Source organism: Pteropus vampyrus, unplaced genomic scaffold, assembly GCF_000151845.1.
Source record: "Pteropus vampyrus isolate Shadow unplaced genomic scaffold, Pvam_2.0 Scaffold8, whole genome shotgun sequence".
Lineage (NCBI taxonomy): Eukaryota > Metazoa > Chordata > Mammalia > Chiroptera > Pteropodidae > Pteropus > Pteropus vampyrus.
The window spans coordinates 4,273,844-4,295,021 of record NW_011888789.1 but is presented as its reverse complement, the minus strand read 5'-3'; the positions used below and the strand labels follow the sequence as shown (position 1 = coordinate 4,295,021).

General features: G+C 34.8%; 1 protein-coding gene across 1 annotated transcript in view; it reads right to left on the bottom strand.

Annotated features, from left to right (window-relative positions):
- Positions 1-1,305: 1,305 nt before the first annotated feature.
- Positions 1,306-21,178, bottom strand: part of LONRF1 (LON peptidase N-terminal domain and ring finger 1) — a gene marked incomplete at its 5' end in the record, with an annotated part of 28,325 nt that continues 8,452 nt past the window's right edge. The window contains 11 exons of the mRNA XM_011371650.1: positions 1,306-2,648; positions 5,059-5,211; positions 6,624-6,786; positions 6,901-7,059; positions 9,563-9,684; positions 12,857-12,971; positions 14,256-14,352; positions 14,438-14,678; positions 15,195-15,341; positions 18,046-18,168; positions 19,165-19,283. Of these exons, the coding sequence (XP_011369952.1) occupies positions 2,490-2,648; positions 5,059-5,211; positions 6,624-6,786; positions 6,901-7,059; positions 9,563-9,684; positions 12,857-12,971; positions 14,256-14,352; positions 14,438-14,678; positions 15,195-15,341; positions 18,046-18,168; positions 19,165-19,283 (1,598 nt within the window). The remainder of the gene's footprint in view (positions 2,649-5,058; positions 5,212-6,623; positions 6,787-6,900; positions 7,060-9,562; positions 9,685-12,856; positions 12,972-14,255; positions 14,353-14,437; positions 14,679-15,194; positions 15,342-18,045; positions 18,169-19,164; positions 19,284-21,178) is intronic.

The window sequence follows — 21,178 nt, the reverse complement described above, 5'->3', positions numbered from 1 at the left end:
GAGTGCCATAAGCCAAGTCCAAGAAAAGTGCTTTGGAGTTCAGAGTTCTGTCTGAGTGAAGGCATCCAAGTTGGACCTTGAAGAACAAGAAGAACCAGACATGTATAGGCAGATGTTTAAGAAGAGTGACAAGTAGATACTTTGGTCTGAAATGTTGAATTCACGACAGAACTTAGTCACTTAAAGTGATAAGGGAAAAAAATCTATTTTCTGTATTTGGCATATATATATATATATATATATATATATATATATATATATATATCTGTATTTTCTGTATTTGGCATATATATATATATGCCAAAGAATCTGACAGATATATATATATACACGCACGCTATATGAAAATTGCAGTAAGAAAAATTTTCAGATAAAAAAAATCTATAGACAGTGCCTGAGATCATCTATCACAAAATAATTAAGGTCAAATGATAAAACACATGAATTCCCGTTAGTATGTGTGTCTATATATAGAGACCGCTTAATGCCCACTTGTGTGTGCATGTGTGTGTGCACGCACATGCATACCCATGCATATTATGGATGTAGATTAAGCACCAGGTAACTCCTACTGTCATTTGATACATATTTTGAGAGCTGTTAAACTCTTCATTTATCCAGATAGTATTTAACAGAAATTTTTTTTTTTTATTACAAGAAAGTGTAATCTAATGCTTCGGAAACTATTGATAAGGTACTTTTGGGGAATAACCCATTCTTTAGAAAATGTTTTCTGCAGAACTAATGAACAGGTTCTCAATTAGGATAATTGAGGGGGCAAAGGGCAGTCCTCTAGGCAGTCTTTTCTGAATATATTTTTATTAAAACATTCAATATTAATAGATGATTTATTTATATTTGGACAATCCTACCTAGGAAATTGAGGACCAACATGGTCAAGTCTGTTTAACCAGGAGGAGTCCCCAGTGGGGGTAGCGTGGAAGAATTTTTTATCCTAAAGGGACATGGATTTTTAAAAGGTTGAAAAATGGTGCTTTAGAGGACAGTTCTAGGGCTTTAAGCCTCAAGACACTGCATTGTTTGGTCAAAACCTGACCCATCGTCTGATCTCCAAAGCTAAGCAGGGTTGGGCCTGGTTAGTACTTGGATGGGAGACCACCTAGAAAGACCAGGTGCTATAGGTGTTTTTTTTTTTTTAAACTGACCAAAAAAAGTATTTTGAAAGCTAAAGTTCATGTCTCATAGCACAAGAACGTAAGCAAAAATGCCATCTGTTCTTTACTAAATGCATTTTGATTCCTCCACTGAATTTTTTTACACTGATCTAAAATTTAAGAAAGAAAATATTATGAATTCAGCTTTTATTCAAAATTAAATAAGCAAAAGCAAAATTTTTAGGAAACTTTTACAAATTACTTACATAAAAGAAAGTTAATAGGGACAGTCACAAGTTAGCAACAAATAATTACAAAAGTATCTAGGGCAGCATGAATATAAACCATGTCACAGCATGGTGATCTAATTGTGATAAGAATAAGGCATAACTTACATTTGCACCAAGACCAGAATTAAAAAATAAAACATACTTTAAAAGCTTAGTTCTATATTAAGCTTCTCTTCCCTCAGATCCTTAATGGTTTAAACTATGTAATTTTTAAAAACAAACACATCATGTCAAACTATAAATTACATAGATAGGCAGTTAATGTGAAAAGCCCCCTAAAATGTACAAACTAACTGGTACTGAATTGAGTTCTCCATTTACCTTTATGTACAATTAAATGTAAACCATATTTTCACAGTTTTAAGTGTTTTATGAATAGATGCACAGTACCATATCAGGTTTGCAATTGTTCCTGAAAACTGGCTCTAGGTTCTGCATCCAATGCCCGTTGGCCACTGGGATGCACATATTTACATAAATAAGAAATCATGTCATAGTCAATGGTCAAGACAGTTCAGCAAGAGCAGGATTTCCAACAAAGAGTGATGATACTCAATACCATAGTTTACATACTTGTGCAAACATAAGCATTAGGACAGAGAAATCTGAGGCAAATTCAATTTGCAAAATCTGGTATCGCTACTGTTGTAAACTTGGGCAATAAATGACCCTCGGCAAGTTCTGCTCTCTATGGCTTTTTGTTTTTCTTTTAAAGTTTTAAAGCCAGAGAAAATGCACGCATACTACCCACACATGCGCGCGCACACACACAGTCCACACACATACACAGAGTTCTAGTTTCATTTTAGAACACGGTACATAGTGCAACTTCATCACGACGTAGAGGTTTAACACACATTCGCAGCGTGTTTTTCTGTGCAAGTTCTTAGTGGTCTAGATCCTAGTTGAAGGTATTCATTTGCAGAACCACATGATTCCGGAGGTTGAAGGAGGAAAAAAAAAAAATAAAACAACAGTTTCATTACATTTCTCAAACCAGCACTGGATGTGCAAAGGCAGCAGACAACCTGGCCATGAACACAGCCAGATTAGGGTAACTTTAAAGGAAGGTCCAAGCGGTTGATTATTTAGATTGGTCTCTAGAAAAATAGGTCAGTATATGCTGTATCTTTGTTAACCGTTCTTTCAAAGACTTCATTGACAAAACAGACAGCTGATATCGGGGATCTACAGGAAGTACTGCAAGAAGCCACCAACACCACGCAGGTCCATTAGGGGTCGCCTAAAAATAATCAACATGTTATAGTGTTAATAAAAGAAATATTTATGTAATAACGACAGTAACAAACCACCAACAAGCCAGTCATTATTGAGCACTTTCTCGTATCAAGTCCTATCTCAAATTCCTTAAACAACCACGTAAAGAATACTATTTCTATGTCCATATAAAATGCGGAAACTGAAGCTCAGAAATGTGATATAAATTGTCCAAAATCTCTCAGCTCATATGGGGTAGAGCCAAGATTCAAATCCAGACCTGACTCCACAGCCAACACTCATTCCTCTGCACTGCACTGCCTTAAAGCCGAGTTTCTCAACCTCAGGCTATTAGCATCTGGAGAACTGTCCTGTGTGGTACAGCACGTTTAGCAGCACCTCTGACCTATATCTGCTAGATGCCAGCAGCACCTCCCCACTTGTGACAGTCAAAAATGTCTCCAGATATTGCCAAATGTCCTATGGGGATAAAACTGTTCTTAGTTGAGAACTACTTTCTTAAAATATATAACTAAAACATTAAGAAAAGTTCATTCATATTTTAAAATTTCTTTAAAGAATTGTAGAATCCCAGAAAAGATATAAGAAAAGGGTCGCAGCTTCTAGTTTCATTTAAGATATACACATATTCCCAGCAAAGAAGTCCCTCTGATGTTGCAAGGGCTGACTACTGGCTATTGCAAGAACTATGAATTTACATAAAAGAATTTTTAAGTCACCTTTACTACACATTGAATTTTTCTTTTGAACCTGAAACATGAAGTTTCAGAATGACAAAAAGAGTTATGACACCAGTGTTGATCTCAATATGCTCCTCTTAGAATCAAACTAGATTTCTCTATTTGCGTACTGTCTGTTCTCAATTCAGCATCACGACCGCCTCCTTCTGCATTTCAGAGACATCAGAAATTACATTTCCCAGAATTCCTTTCCCCATCGGGTTCCAGGTTAGACTTGATCAATGAGAGGCCACTCTTATGAGATGTGGAAGTTGGAAGAGAGAAAGCCATTGTTCTCTGGAGACTGCTGCCAAGTGTGGGAAGATGTGAAATTTACAAAAACTTTCCAGGGAACTTTTGAACACCACCTGCTCCACTGCTGCAGAAGAGATACTGGTGAGACTTCCCTGGGACTCCTAAGAATGACAGCAGCTTCCCTGCAAGCTCCTGAGCAGCACAGCACTTCGCTATGGCAGGCAGAGATCGGTGGCGAGTCCCTGAGCTGTCCTCCTCCAGCTCTCCCAATGCCTGTGTCAGCTCTGCACCCTGCAGTGAGCGCTCCGTCCCCAGAACACATACAGTGGCTTCTACGGCTTTCTTGGCTGAATCCTGACTTATAAAATACAACTGACAGAAAGTAGTGGCAGAGGACGGGATGATAAAAAGTGAGGGTGGTGACGGTGATGGGGGACTAATGTTGAATTTTTCTACAAGTTGGTTTGTTAACATTTAAAATTTCCTTATTCAATTTTGTACTTATTAAAAGCTATTTCTATCAAGGTTTAATCAGATTCAGGTAGCCAGGATCAAACACATGGCAACTGATAACATGCTAGACACAGAATAAGTACTCAAGATGGTCTGATGTTGAAATTTCAAGTTCACATAAAAGATTCAGTTGGGATTTGGACAGACTTACACCAATCTTTGAAAACTGGAATGAGAGGCAGTGCGTTTCACAGTGAAATCTTATCTCTCCATCTTCATATACTTATTTATAGCCATTCCTTTATGAAATCTATTACCTTCTGACCACACACATTTTATTCAATTCAATTCAAAATGCTTATCCCTAAAAGCTAGTGCATTGATGAGTCTAAAGTAAGATTTTCCAGAATAAGGACTCTTCTTTTATGCTTCTTACAGTGGCTACTACACAGATCTGCTTACACAGAAAGTGCCTGCTATATATTAATTAGTTTAAGTTTAATGTAAAACCTAAGTACCTGGGCAAGATCATAAGAACAGTTTCATGAGGAGTGAAGTATTAAACATGAAGGGACAAAATGAATTGAAGTAGCAGGGTAAAAGTTGGGAAAACAAGGAGAGGTGAGAAAAGACAGAAAATGCTACATCTCTTAACTGTCAAAGAATAACAGCGACAGCTAACTGGCTTAAATGTACAGTTGTCTCACAGTCACAATTTATTGGGTGGTACCATGCCCCATTTTTAATTCCTTAATCCCTCTATCTGAAAATTCTTCAGTTAAGGGCTTTCTCCTTCTCTGGCACTAACTCCTATAGGCTTCTCAGCTGACACTTATTTCCATCCCCTTCCTATATAAAATGTAGTGGATACCACTGAGCTCTAGAGAATATGGTTAAATGATTCTAAAGACGGGGACAAAGGAAATGCTGTGCAAAAGGCCAACAAAAAAAGTGAGACTTTCGAAAACAATATCAAAGCCATCATACCTGAAGGTTTTCTTCCCTCCCGGGCATTGATCCAAAGTGCTGAAGAATTTGGCTTCGAAATCTGTCTCTTAAATTCTGAAACCAGCTGCAGGCTTGAGAGTATACCAAATCATGAAGCTGTTTGAGATTCTCTATCTCACCTTCTTTCTCAACCTAGAAATATGACAGTTAGTAAGACTTCTGTGTCTAATCTTCCCTGTCTAATATCACCAACCCTACAGAAATGGAAAAAAAAAAAATAGGGAATACCTATTTCAGTGCTGGATCAGAGGGTATTATTGTTATGCAGCATATATCATATATTTCTGCCTCACATTATGCCAATGGGCCAGACTAAAGAACGGCAGCAAGGCCTGACCTCCACCTAGCCTTACTGAGTTAGCAACGCAATATTGCAGAACCCTACTAACAGCCCCCAAATAGGAGGGGTAAGATTAAGAGTGAGTTCTTGAACAAAGGTCTACAAGAATTTGGAATTCCTTTTGCCTTTATGGATCAGTGGCTTTTGAAAGCAGTGGAACAAAAAAGTGGAAGAAAACGGTTGTTCCTACAATAAAAGGAAAGACTGGGAGAGGGAGTTTACGGTGCAAATGACATGACAGAAAGCATAACAGGATGGAAGACAAGCATAATTATATCTCTTACAAGGGAACTGGGTCAAAAAACAAAAACAAAAAAATGCAACAAATAACTTAGCATATAAAGTCAGTATATCAAATGATAGAGAATAAATTATGCAATGATGGACTTCTGCTCTAAAGGCCCAAGGCTGTGGCTATCTCCATTATCCCTCTGTACGCCCTTCAGACTACTAGATCATAGAATTGCAAATGCAAGACAAAATGCATCAGCCTTCCAGCCTGAGCTCCAGAGGAGTAGTCTCAGAGAGTGCAGGTGGGAAGATAGTACATAACTCATCCGTCCCATCTTGATTTCTTTAACACGCACTTATATCCCACTCACGACCTGCCAGGGAGTGCTCTGTTCCATATACATTAATGCATCTGAACAAATACCAGGCCTGACTCAGCCTTTCACACTTCAAGGATGACTCAACATGAAAACAACAAAGGGACTCTGAAAACACTCTTAAATATTAAAGGTGAGTCTACAGCACATAGGAGACAAAAGAACATACTTTTTATTTCTGAAAGATTTGAAATGAAACAAAACTAAAGTTTAAAAGGCATCTGCTTTTTGTACAACAATGTGAATGCACTTACTGTCACTGAACTGTACACTTAAAAATGGTTAAAATTCAATCAACTGCTACTGTTAAGTACCTATCATGTGAATGCACACATATATTCTAGGCACTGTGGTGGCTGCTGAGCCTGAAGAAATGAAGAGGATCTAGGTTCTGGTCTCCCAAGTTCTCCTGGAACTTAGGATGATTAAGAGTGAGGTAAGAAAAAGGTAACCTGGATCTTATTTGTGTAAGTACGGATGAGAGTCTCTGACAGGAACAACTGTTTTATGTGCCGCGCAAATAATGACCTGGATGCCTGCACAATGCTTAGGACAAAGTATACCAAAGTGTGCTGGGAAAGAGTATTTTGTAATACCTTAACGTCTTCCAGATATTCAATGTCTGCAGTGCAATATCCATCTTTCATTCCTCTTTTTAAAACCCTAAACCGCTTTCCTCCAACTGTATCAACCACAGACCTTCCATCCGGTAAGAAATGTACATTTCTAATTTGTAACATACAACCATAATCTGCAAAACTAAAAGAAAAACTAATTAATATAGAAGTTCGAGCAACAAGTTCTCGACGATATTCAAAGAAAGTTCTAATATAAATAAAAATATTAAATATTTAAGTTAAACAAAAAGCTTACCTATTTTGTGTATCACTGACACACATTCCAAACTGTTTAGTTCCAGTCTGTATACTTCTTCGAATCATCAATCTATATCTTGGCTCAAATACATGAAGAGGGCAAGGCACAGTGGGGTAGGCCATAGTGCAAACAAATATTGGAACATTCTTGGTCAAGCTAAAGAAGAGAAAAATTTCATTATTTTATATCAGAACATACGATCAAAATGACTGAAGCTTGCAACAGTAATAAATTAATATAAAACAAAAAGAAATTAGCTCTAAATAAGGTGACTTTTATTCTTGGCAAGAACAAAACTTGGCATTCCCTTCATTAAGCTCACACTGATACAATATTAACACTAAAAATCTGCTTGTGATCCTTTTATTTATACAAGTCAATTTGAATTTGAGATATAACGGGTTATCATATAGAGTTAAGAATCTTTATGAATCAAAAAGCAACTGATTATAACTACTATTTTATATTAAAAATCTGCTTAAAATATCTGTAACATGACAGAGCTAATATCTTTTATCCATACAATACTCTTAATTACTCTTAGATAATAAGAAAAAATGAGCTCCCACGAAAGACAAAAAGCAAATCATTAAAAATTCTTTAATGCATTAAAGAATTTAAAAATATTAAAAAATATTTTTGAATTATCAAAAACAGATAATTCAATAACATTTTTTCCAGATAATTAAAATGATACATTTCTCATTGCAAGATTGGCAGAAAATAAGGATACAGGCAATGCTCAGCTTTGGCAAGGGTATGGGGAAAACTGGCAGTGCAGGGGGCAGTTTGAAACAGTACAACATGCTGAAGAGAATTTGGTTACATACATCAAAACTTTAAAAAATATTCATATCCTCTGAACCCATAGGCTGTTTTTTTTCCCACAAGTACCATAAGAATGTTCGATGAAGCACTGTGTGTACAGTAGCCAAAACTTAAGCAAAAAGAGAGGACTAATAAATTATGACATAATTATAAAATGGGATACTAAATTTAAAAGTCTAATGTGAAAAGGAGGTTTAGAATAATGTGAATAAAATGATCTCATCTATGTTTAAAACGTACATGTATATATTAAAATCTAGAAGGATATATGCCAAAATGCCAAAGGAGATTCCCTTTAAGTTATAGATTATGGCTCCCCACCTCATTTATATTTTCTAGTTTTTCTTCAAAAACACCAAAAGTTATTTATGTAAAAGTAACATTTAATCAAAACATGTTTAATACACAAGTGCTAGTTCTTCTATTTTTAAAACTGTGTATTCTACCATCACTGAGCACTCCCCTTACGAACATAAGAACTGGAAAAAAAACCAGTAGACCTATTAATTAGCAAAACTTCTAAGTACCAGGGGATGAGCCGCCTCTTAACAAAAATAGCTCAGTAGTAAGCAGCAAGATTCTCCCAAGCTTCTCTCTATCACACTCAGCTCCCCTCATGTTACAACTCTATCTGTCACTCATGGATTCCACTCTTCTATGGGGAGTATGGTTGTGTTATTACGTTTAAGATTTTTAAAGTACATCTGCAACTTTCCTACATTCAGCTTTTTGTAATATTGATCAAAAAAGTTCATAATCCTCACATCAGAATATCCTCTATTATAAAATCATACAGTAAAATATCAGTTACATAAATAGACAAGTCAATATCAATTTTTATAAAGAAAAGATTGGAAGTCTTTCTTCTGTTGAAGGCCACTGGCCCCATGAAGATATCTGGTGGACACATATTGAAAAAGAAGAGTCTGCAAGTTCAATTAACTTTTACTCAGAAAGCGTGAAATATAAAATGTTCAATTTATATTTTGAAAAATAATGGAAACCAAAAATTGTTCAACAAAAACAGCATACAAAAATTGCAATTTTGTCCTTTAGTACATCTAGTTTAAAAAAAATGAAAGAAAAAAGAGTTAAGAAACTAAAAACTTACGAAAGAAATTTTAAAGACACTGTGACTGGTGAAAGACATGAAGAGAAAGGAAAGGGAGAAGAAAAGTACAAGAAAACAAATACAGAACAACATAACCAGGTCCAACCTACCCAGCCTCATTAGCCACTATGCTCTCTTAAAGGTCTGTACCACTAAACCCCAAAGTTACCTCCAGGTTTTTTCACCTTCCTGATACTAACTCAATTCTGCTACTAGTCAACATTTTCACTAACAGAAAATTTGTTCCCTAAGTAACGCCCCCTTCCAATTTCAGCCTCAAGTTCCCACCTTCCAAACCTCTAAATGGTTAAACCCCCTACCAATCCAGGCCATTTATCCTCAACCTTCCTCCAGCCCTGCCTGAGTACCTGACAGCTGCTGTTCCCAGCAACCACCATTACCAGCTCCACCTCTCTATTCCCGATTCCAATGCCTTATGTCACTCTAAGAAACCCCTCCCCCGTCTAAAACACTGTGACACTGCAAAAAGCTGAGTCAATAATTCCCAAAAGAACACCTAGAAGTTATCAAATTAACTTAAAAAATTCTGTCTGTTGAGGATAGGGGAAGCTGACCAATATTTTTTTAAAATATGCCTTTGACTAAACTGGGTTGAACTAAAGACCAGATCTAGCTTGCCACAAGAAGGTTTCTCCTTAATATTTTAAAGGGTAGTAGTTCATAATTTGATTGTGGTCATTTTTATGAGAAGAAACTTACTGTGAGAGTTCAGCAGTTTCTTCATCATATATTTTTTTTCTCTCAGACAGCTCATCAGGCAGATACTTCACTATTAATTCTTCCAACAGCTGTGTGACACAGTATCTCCTATCTGCTAGATACTAAAAGACAATATCATTTTACATTCCAATACTTTTTTCCTACAGTATAAAACAGGAAAAACAGTTTTAATTGATATAGTAGAACCTTTATTATATATTTATACAGTCAGTTCTGAATTAATTGAATTAGCGAGGGGGAGCCTTACAGTGGACGATGCTAAACACATAAACCTGTCTAAGGCTTTGCTCAAGAGCATAAAGATCCATGGTTGCAGCTTGAACCAAGCACTCTACATAAGACCTGTTTCTTGCTATGGTCACAAATTCTTAGCAGCTGTCAGCCACGCCCCTGACATCTCCCACACCAAAGGCCAATTTCTATCTGACAGCCCATGGGTACCTGAAACTGTCATTTTAACTAAGAAAAATAAATAAATAAATAAGATAAGGAATAAATAAAATAAATAAAATAATGCATGTGCCTTCTTTAAGAAGGGCAAAGATTATTCCTTTTGTTCCCAATTTCAGTGGCAGAGTTTCCAAATAATTTTTCTTTCAGATTCTCCTTCCACTCTTACCCCACTATCACTCAAATCCTTATCAAGAGGTTTTTTTCATACATGATCCCCCTGACTCTATAAAAAATTATAAATTTGTACCAATCCCTTAATGCTCTGAAAAATTGCTGCCCTCATGCATTTTGTGTCATTCTCTATTCCAACTGCTAAAAGTCATCTCTTTCATGCCTGCATATGAAAAGCCTATCTATCCTGCAAGGTCTGGCTCCAGTTTTACCTTTTCAGAAAGTCTTCCTTATTTTTCTGTCTCTTAAAGAATGCCACATTTTACTGCGTTTGCCGTATAAAAGGCAGTTACCATACCCTGCACTGGATTACATGGACAGGGATACAGTGTATCTTTGTAACGAAAAATTGCATAGGGCATAGGAGCAGGGATCAGGTCAGAGGGTGTGCACAGAATTTTGCACAAATAAAATGCCCAATACAAATTTATTTAATAAAAGTAGTGAGGAAAACCTCTTGGGAGATAATGACAAGATAAGATCAAGAGAAGCTGTCCTTTAATCTGTAGATCCAGCATAAACAAGGGTTTTGTCATTATCCAATGAAAAATAGAGTAGGAAATATGAGAGTTTAGGATATGGGTAACAGTACTGGTTTTCAAATTTTAGCATGAATCAGGGCTAGTTAAAATGCAGATTGCTGAGCCCCACCCCAGAATTTCTTATTTAGTGGGGTCTGAGAAGGTGTATTTTTAACAAGTTCTCAGGTGGTACAGATGCTGTTGGTCAGGGGAGCACACTTTGAGAATTACTGGGCTATAGAATGGAGAGGAGTACTCCTGAGCAGATAGATTGTATCGACACAGATAACTAACAAGTTTATTATAAAATTAATCAAACTACAGATGTTATAAAAATCCATTTTATTACCATCTCCTATTAAATAAAGATGTTTTAAAATTTAATATTCATGTATTATATTAAATTGGGGAAAACATAGCATCTCTTACATTTCTGACAGGAATCTAAATTTATACATGTCTAGGGACCTAGGCAATTTCGCGATTGGTTTTAAGAGTATTATAAACATATGACCTTTGAGCTAGTAATTTATCTCCCAGGAATTTACCCTAAGGAAATAGTAAAAGATGTAAAGTATGGTATAAAAAAAAGAGAGAACAAAACAATTCACGAATCCAACAATAGGAAAGTATTAAATCATTAATACTATACTACTATAAAAATCATATCTTTAAAATATATTCAAATGAAAAAATGAGCAAAATAAAATGACAAGTACGAAAATTGCGAAACTAGAGCAGATAACTTTTTTTTAAAATATATATTTAGACTTTACAAATTATATTATACAGGGTATCTTCAAAGTCAGGGCACAGGATAGTTATTTTTAAACAGTATGTTAATTACATTTTTAAATAATATTCTTATTTTATTTTCCTTCAAACTCCAGATATTTTTAAATATATCTCTAAATTTAAAGTAATGTATCTAATTGTTAATCTAGAAAAAAGTGTATTTCAGAATATCTAAAAACTCTGGAAACACAGGAAAAATAGCAAATTTAGAGCACTTCACCTGAAAACATTAAGTATATTAGTTGATAATGCTACTAACAAACTCAAAGTTTGTCTTGTTTCCTGACTTTGTAATTATTCTGTATATGATTTTGTGTTTTACATGTCAGCTTATGATGTAAGACTCTTATCAAATGTAACAATTTATATATGCTATTATAAAGTATCTACACAGTGTTGTGTTTTATACATAGAAAATAACTATGTATATTCAATAGTAAAATGGTTTTATCAATTTGTATTCATATTTGGAAGACACTTTTTTCTTTAAATAATCTTGTCAACCACCAGAGACAGGATTGCTCTCCCCGAGCAATGCTACCTCACAACTAGAGCTCAAGATTATAAGGATTTGGCCTCACCTTAGGGGCTCCAATCATCCCTGCAGGACTGAGAGGGTGTTGTCCTCCCATCTGCTATAGAAGATACCCACTGGGGATCTAGTTGTTTTCCTAACAAAATTATTAGAGCTGATCACTGACTCTACAAGAAGGCATGTGGCAAATGCCTTTCTCTCCTTTCCAGTCTACCACTTTCTAGAGCTGAGCTATGCAGACAGTAGCCACTAGTCACATGTGCTTTTGTAAATATAAATTAATTAAAATTAAAAAAATGAAAAATATAATTCCTTAGTAACATTAACCACATTTCAAGTACTTAATAGTCACATGTGGCTAGTGGCTACCCTGCTGGACACTATAGAAACAGATCGATGTAGGAAGTTCTATTGAACAGAATTATTCCAGATGTTAAGGGGGCTGGGCTAGGCCTGAAATCTTTTATTGGGGGTAGGAGGCAGAATAGCTCGGTTTATCCAGTACTGTCACTAAAATTGGAACTATTCCTGACCAGGTACTTGACCATGCCCATTTTATTTAAAAAATTAAGTACAGGGGACTTGGTCTCCAGGACCTCTCTGCTTTCCCTACTCTCTCCAATCTCATATTTCTCTAAAACTAACATGTGGGTAAGGAAACGTTATCCTTTTTGGTCACTCAGCATATGTAATGTAATTCATTCTGAATATGATAATCACTATTTCTATGACTAACAAGAAATCAAACCATGTTGCCAAACTTAAGAGCAATAAAAAGATAAATGTAGAAATGTTTACCTCTTTTAAGCTTTCTTTGCAAAGGGGACAGTATGGTGTATGATCTAGACAACGCTCAAGACAATTCTTACAGAATGAATGTCCACAAGGGGTTGTTACTGGCTCAAAAAACAACCTGAAATCAACCAAAGTACATGTTAATTTTCACAGTAAATTATCTATTGGAAAAACTGAGCCAACTAATAATAGAACCATTCAGAGAAGGAAGGAGGGTCCAGTGGGCAGGAGAAAAGGGAAGAGGCAGTGATAAATACAATTATACCCTCCTGAACCTTGTAAAAGTTCTCCATCAACAGGTACTCTACCAAGCGTCTAGAGCTGTACTAACATAACAGGCTCTTGCTACATGTGGCACTAAACATTTGAAATGTGGCTGGTTTAAATGAGATGTGCAGTAAATGTAAAATGCAGACCAGATTTCAAAGGCTTAGTGCAAAATAAATCATGTAAAATATATCATTAATAATTATTAATTAGGTTTCATATAGATTCTTTTCTCATCTTTTTAAAATTAGTTTCCTTAATAAGCCTATAGAAACCTTACAATATAAAATTCATTAAAAGGAATAATTCACTATATATTATAATACAATCCTAAAGAAATATTAGGCTTAATACCAAATGTAACACTTAAACAATACGGAAAAACTAATTTTACTTGCATTGAAATTTTTTCCTGAAACACTTCTGAATTTCCTAGAAGTACTGTTAGAGGTACAGGTACTTCAGAAATTGTCTGGTCTAATTCCCTCGCCTCATAAACAAAGAAGCCTGAGCTCAGAGTTAGGAGGCTTGCTCAGGGACACACCTAGTTACTACCGGTCTTGTGAGGTCAGCACCAAGGCTCCTGGCTCATCATGCTCTGCTCCTCTGACTCTACCACAATTTATTTACATGGAAAATGTTCTTTCAAAACTATCAGTCTTAGAATTCTAAGCATTTTACATAATGAATATCCTTATCCAATGGTACTTTAACAGGATTTTATAGTTAAGATATATAAACAAGATAGAATCAGATATAAACAAGACATAGTTAGAATTCTTACCCAAATTTAAAATCTTGGCTATATCTAAGTTTCAATAACAGTATACATAGCTTTTATAGTACTTCCTAACTTCCCAGATATTTTTTATATTTAAGTCATTTCATTCTTGTAACACTGGGTTAAAGGCTATGCAAATACTGGCCTCATTTTCTAAATAAGGAAAACCAAGGTTCGCACATTGTTATTTGTCCAAGGTGTGAAAGGTCAAACTAGAACTAAAATTCAAATCTTTTGATTTTTAGTTTTCTGTTACTTGACATTGCCTGGTATTATAGAGCAGATTACCTTTATCTACCCTGTATTTTATTTACATTAATATAAAATATTCACCTTTTATAAAATTTTACTTACCTCATGCAGAGAGAACATTCAAAATCTGAGACATCTATTAATTCTTCTGGGATGTCACCATAAGTTAATGATAACGTACAGACTTCATTGGGAGTTTCTATTTAAACAAAGAGACAGAGTTATCTTTGGGAAAAAGTTTAAATAAATAATTGTGTTTTATGTGAGTATAGTGAAATTTTTACCTCCTTGCTTTTTAAGCTTATTTCTTCCATCTTCATTTACAATCACATCCTGGTCTAAAAGAGACAACTTTCTTTTCAGCAGAGCACCTTTTTCTTGAACAGAAAGTAAAGGTTCTGAGGACACTCTTTTTAAATAATCCTCTTTGGCAGGCATTTCTGTTGAATTTATAACCTGTGCTGACTGAGCACGATTTAGGCTTCCTTTGACAGGCTCTGACGTGACCTCTGATTTTTCTTCATTCTATAAAATGCAATAACAAGGGTAACTGTGTTTCTTTACTATCCTTTCCTGCTCTCACCAAGAATCAAATGGAAATGAAATTTCGATGTCTTATTTTAGTGTTCATTTAACAGCACCAACTTTCAATTCCAAAACCCTGGCAAGTAAATAATCTTTTCCCAAACTTATATAGCACTAGATATCAAACTGACTTATATTATAAAGAGGTTTAAGCAACAATGCTAACATAGTTGTTCCTACCCTGAGAAAACTAAAATAATACAATGTTCTCCATTTTCCAAGAGACTGAAAGTTTTCTGACATTCAGGTGACCTAAAATTGTGATTAATGAAAGTATTTTTATATAAAAATTTTTAGTGTAAAATAAAAGGCTATAGAGAAAATCTTATTAAGATACAGCTAGAGAGGGTAAAAGTACCTAAACAGTTTCTAATACATGAAACTAGCAAAGTGAAGATCTTAACTTGTAAAGAAATGAAAACACTAAACCCCTGACAGTCTCTCCTCACCCCTTACCTGCTCTGGGCTAAGCTCACTGGCAGAATGAGACTCTTCCATTACTGAAGGAAAACCAAAAGGTTTGTTTTTAATGCACGGTAATGAATTCCAGGAATCCTTCAGGCCTTCTTTTAAGTTTTCAGGTGATAACAAATCAAATAAAATCTGTAAGAGAAATGTCATAAAAGTAATGGAAAATATAAAATGTTTGGTTAAGGATAATTTAATATAAAGTTACCTTATATTTAAGAATTTTTAGAAAATTTGTGGCAGACATTATCTTTAATGAGCAAGGGAGGAACGGATTAGGTAACAGCAGAACTGCCAAATAGATTTAAAACTCTTGTGAAACCAAAGTGTGCCTCGATGCAGTCAAGTCACCTCAAAGAAATGATTCAAAAAGAAGGCATAGGAGTGGTTCAGTAGGCAGCCTGAGAAGGTACCCAAGGTAAAGGCTGACTTTTTAATATAAGGATTGTAAAGAGAGGAGATATTAAGTAGAAAATATCTACTTCTGAAGATTAGCAAATCCTATCCTGTCCAAATAGCTCATGGTTCACCCAAATGTACATTTAGGCTGGACTTAGAGACTGTTTATGTGAACTAAAGAACCTGAACCTCTAACTAGAAAATTCTAAAATTCCACGCATTTACGATGAGTTTAGCTGCTCAGTGAACTACGAACCTGCTCTGGCAGTCACCACCACCCAGCTCTTGGTGGGAGCACCAAATGGCAGCTGCCCCCAAACAGCTGGGAGCTAACCTGGGAGGCAGCCGCGGTATCAACATTGCTGGGTTCTTCTACCAGGAATACATCTAAAACTCTCAAAGAAGCAGGGTAGGTCAAGACAGGGGAAGATCTTAGCTAAAAGAAATGAGGGATTAAACAATTTCTGATTGTCGAATACGCTGTGTTTCTGTGTACAGCAGAGTTCTTAAAGCCTAAATTTGGAAGTTTGATTTTTTGACTGTACTATCTCTCAAATATACAAAAATCAGAATTAATCATTAATCATTACAATGTAAATAAAAAAAGAAATATACACAATGTAAATAAAAGTGTAATTTTTGAATAAATGAATATGTATTTTGAATAAATGAATATGTAATGAATAAATATTTAAAAATCTATATTTGTTTTTACATTTCCCCTGATTAAAAGAAATGTATTAAACAAATACCTACCCTAGAACCCAGCAAACTCCACTCCTAGGTGTTTGCCAAAGAGACATACAAATATATGTCCACGAAATGACTTGTACAAGAACGTTCATAGCAGCAACAAGAAATAATCCAAATGAAAATCGCTACTATGAATACTACAAATTGTAGTATGTTCATGAAATACTTAGTGAACAACAGAAATTCTTAAATTACTGGATATATCTCAAAAATATTATGTTGAGAAAAAAATCCAGACACAAAAGAGTACACACTGTACGATTCCACTTACATGAAGTTCTAGAACAGGCAAAACTATTTTAGAAATCTGAATAGTAGTTGCTTCTGGGAGCATAGAGATAGGGGGTTTACTGGAAAGATGAGGGAACTGTCTAGGGTGATAAAGATAGTCTACACTTCGATTGGGGTGCTATTACATGGGTTTACAATTTCTCAAAACTCATTGAACTATATAATCTATGCATCCATTATATATAATTATATCACAATTTACAAAAACCATATTGGTGAAAAACAAGTATTTCAAAGCATAAGTTGTTTTGCATGTACATGACCTAGTTAACCAACAAACAAATATTTACAGAAATATAAGGATAACTAATGGCATGGAAAATGAAAAATTATAAGCCCTTAGAAAGTCTGTAATCTCACCTAGGAAGTAACACTAACAAATACAGAAAAGTCAGAAAACACGCAATAGTAAAAAAAATTTTTTAAACCAGTACATTAGAATGTATACGCAAACAAACCTCACAGAGGATATATCAACATTAGCTGGATTCATAAGGAATTTGGGACCTGAGAAAAATTTCGAAGTTCTCATACTTTTGGGTATGTAAGACTCTCCCAAGGTGCTTTTTAAACTATGTCCCAATTACAGAGTTTCTAAGATCTATGGTGGGGCCCAGGAATCTTTATGTTCATCATGCACCCAAGATGATTCTGACAAAAAGCCACACTTTAAGAAACACAACAAAGGTGATAAATAATGTGGCATGTTTGAGGACACTGAGGAAAGAATCATGACTTAACATTGAAATTGTATTAGGTTAGATTTTTTCAAACAATTTTTCAAAGACTCTAGTCCTTCCAGATGCTCTGTGAATAAGTTTGACAAAAGCTGAATGCTATTGTCACGCTATCATAGCAAAAACTCTAAGAAGAAACCTGTTTAAGAAACCTATTTAAGTTGGTTTAGCCAAATGTTTCCCAAAGAACATCTTTCTTCTTTCTCTTTTAATTAACACTTACTAATGTACCAGAGAACAAACTTTGGAAATATATGGACTACTGAGAAAAAATTTTAAGGCAAAACAAGTTGATTGGGGCAATACTTTTGGCAACTATAAAAAGTAAGCAAAGTTTAGACCTGAAATGAAAGGCAAAAGGCAGGCCAATAAAAATTCCTGGGCAAGAACATCACTACAACAATGTTTAATTAAGAATAATTAGTCTGGCTCAGATCAAACAGACTATTAGGGAACGTCTAAATGTAACTAAGCAAAAATAATACATTAAATATCAATACACTAAGTATATAAACCTGAAAACCACTTGTCAAATTGCTACTAAATTTGACTTATGGACTCCTTATGTTCTTATCCCAATTTTCTAATTAGCATTTTTTTTTTCAAAAGAACTGTGCCTTAGCCCTGCCTTAAACTATTATAATTAGTAAACTGTTTACCTTTTCTACTTCTAGCTTTGCAGGTGCAAAGTCTTCATCAAGGGCTAAGCACTGCAGAAATAGTTGTAAGGCATCACCTAAAAAACCAGCATCATGGAGTACTTTTCCTTTCCGAAAGTAGACCTTCAATAAAAAGCACATATGCACAAACAACTTTTATTGATAGAACTGTTTTTCGAACAATTAATATCCAGTAAAAAAAAACCCAACTGCTCAGAGATGCTCATTTTGAAACTAAATGACTCTGAGGAACACAGCAAATTTTCAAGGTACGTTTATATACTACCCTGCAGAAGCACTTAGGGAGGAACTAAGGCCGAGAAAATGACTTCAAAATCACATTTCTAATTATATCACTTCAGTGATAAGTCCAGAGGGTTCTTTTTTTAAAGTTTTTAAAGTTGTCCATACAGATAATTTTCCTCTTATTCTTAATATATATTTGCCTTGTACTAACCAAGCATGCCATCATGGAATTTTGCATCACTTTCCTTATTAATTTATAATTTTGGAGAATCCTTATTAATCTGTCTTCAGAGGCACAGTTTGGAATGAAGGGAAAAGTCACAAAAAAGATTAACTTCTAGCTTAAAGAAATATTTGAGAGATGGACTGATTTGCCTTGGCAATTAAATAAAAAGGAAAATAAATGATGCAAGTCTTTTTGAAACTATATGGCAAAGCAACTAACTTCCTTTACCCCAATCTACTGTATTACATCACTGTCTAATCATCTGGTTCTCATCAAAAAGCCTCTATCAATTTTCCAGCCTCAAGGACCCTCTTCTCTTTCCATTAATAAACCTCCTCCATTGATCAGTTTGCACCCATCTTCTCAATATGGCCAGTTGTATCTCTTTGAGGAAATTTTGTAAAGTCTGTATTTTTTTCTGTGCCTTGAAGTCAGGTTATTCTTTAGTTAGGAAACAAAGATTTTTTATAATTTAAAAAATTGTCAGATGATATTTATTAAAAGTACTGACCTTAGATTTCAAGAACTCTAGATATTTTACTTAGAGTCAACCAGTCCATTCTGTTAAAACTTATAATCATAATTGAATGCATGTTCCCAACGGTTGAAATTTTAAAACGTATGCAAATGATAAATAGCATTTTTACCTCAGGCCAATTTGGCAGTTGAAAGAGAACTGCATTTAAATCTTCTATGGCTGCTTTAAACTCTTGGAGACCAGCATATGATTCAGCTCTGTAAATTTTTAGAGTCAAGTCACTGGGCTCTGAAATAAATATTTTATAAAAGGTTGATGTTTTTAAAAGATTATTGTATAATACACAAAATACATCAGGCTATATTTAAGAACAGACTTAGGGGTTCCAGTTGATAACCACCAAACCAAAGGCTGTGAACCAACCATAGTATAAGTGCGACCTACTTATATGATGAATTTCATCTCTAAATTATACAGAATTATTATGTCAACTATTTTAGTGGAAGAAATTATTTTTTAAGAACATTGGAAAAGTTTTTATGAATAATCACCTCTAAGAAACCAAATATTTTCTTTAAAATAGGACATTCTATACAGATTTAAAAGACATGTTTTAGATGTTTAGAAGATTTGCCTTTTTATGGTAAATCTTAATTTTTTATACCCTAATTTCTAAATCTTCATTTACAAATGACCATATGTGTAACTACTGCACATAGAATTCCCACAACAACAAAGACCAACCAAGGCTCGATCTTATGAGGTATATAATGGTACTGATTTGTGAGAAAAATGAATTGATGACATTCAATTTATTTAAGAGGTCAAAATTTTAATTCCTGCCAGTAGCAAGAATGGTATTGGACCATTCAAAACAGACTGAATTTCAAATATTCCTGAGGAAAAAAAACAACTCTGTTGTTAATTTCACTATCCTCTATGTCTCCATGACATTCAGAATTTTAGACACTCAGCTGGTTCATCCAATAATATAGTCAATTACTACAGGTACATAGATTCTAAAACAGAAGTCTAAGCAAGAAACTAATTTTCGGTCTATCTACAGATGATGTTACCTTGACTTTTCTTTTAAAGCTATTCATCTCTGAAGCTTTCAAAAATGTATGCATATAAAATAAAACAATCATTGTGAGAAGGGCATAAAGACCCATAATGCCTCATTAAAAAACAAACAAAAAAACCATGAAACTCCTTAATAGCTTCATGACTTACTCTAGTTTTCAATGATTGCTTTTCTATAGATAACTCTCAATTGAACAATTAAATTAAAAGGGCCTGTTTCTTTTTTTTATTATGGTGACATTGGTTAACAAAATCCAGTAAGTTTCAGGTGTATAATTCAGCAGTACAGCATATATATACAGGGCACTGTGTACATCGCCCATGGTTAGATTTCTCTGTTACCATGTATTTGACCCCTTTTACTCCATCTACCTCCCTCTTCCCCTTCTACCCTCTGGTAACTATTGTCCATGTCCATGAGTCTCTGCTTGTTTGTCCTGTTATTTTTGTTGCTTTTAAGTTTATATCCCACATATAAGTGATATTATGTGCTTTTCAATTTTTTCTGTCTGGCTTATTTCACTTAGCATGATTATCTCGAGGTCCATCCACGTTGTTGAAAATGGCAGTATTTCATTTCTTCTTATGGCTCAGTAATATTCCATTGTATATATGTACCACAGCTTCTTTAGCCAATCATCTATCATAGGACACTTTGGTTGCTACCACGTCCTGGCTACCATGAATAATGCTGCTATGAACATCAGTGTGCAAATATCTTTTTGGATAAGGGTTTTCAAGTCTTTGGGATAAATACCCAGTAGAGGGATTGCTGGATCAAATGGTAGATCAATTCTTAGTTTTTTGAGGGACCTCCATATTGGTTCCATAGTGGCTATACCAATTTGCAGTCCCACCAGCAGTGTATAAGGACTCCCTTTTCTCCTCATTCTCTCCAACACTTGTTATTACTTGTCCTGTTGATAACAGCTATTCTAACAGGTGTGAGATGACATCTCATTGTGGTTTTGATTTACATTTCCCTATTAGTTAGTGATGTTGAGCATCTTTTCATGTTTGTTGGCCATTTGTATGTCTTCTTAGGAGAAGTGTCTGTTCAGGTCCTCTGCCCATTTTCTAATTGGATCATTTGTTTTTTT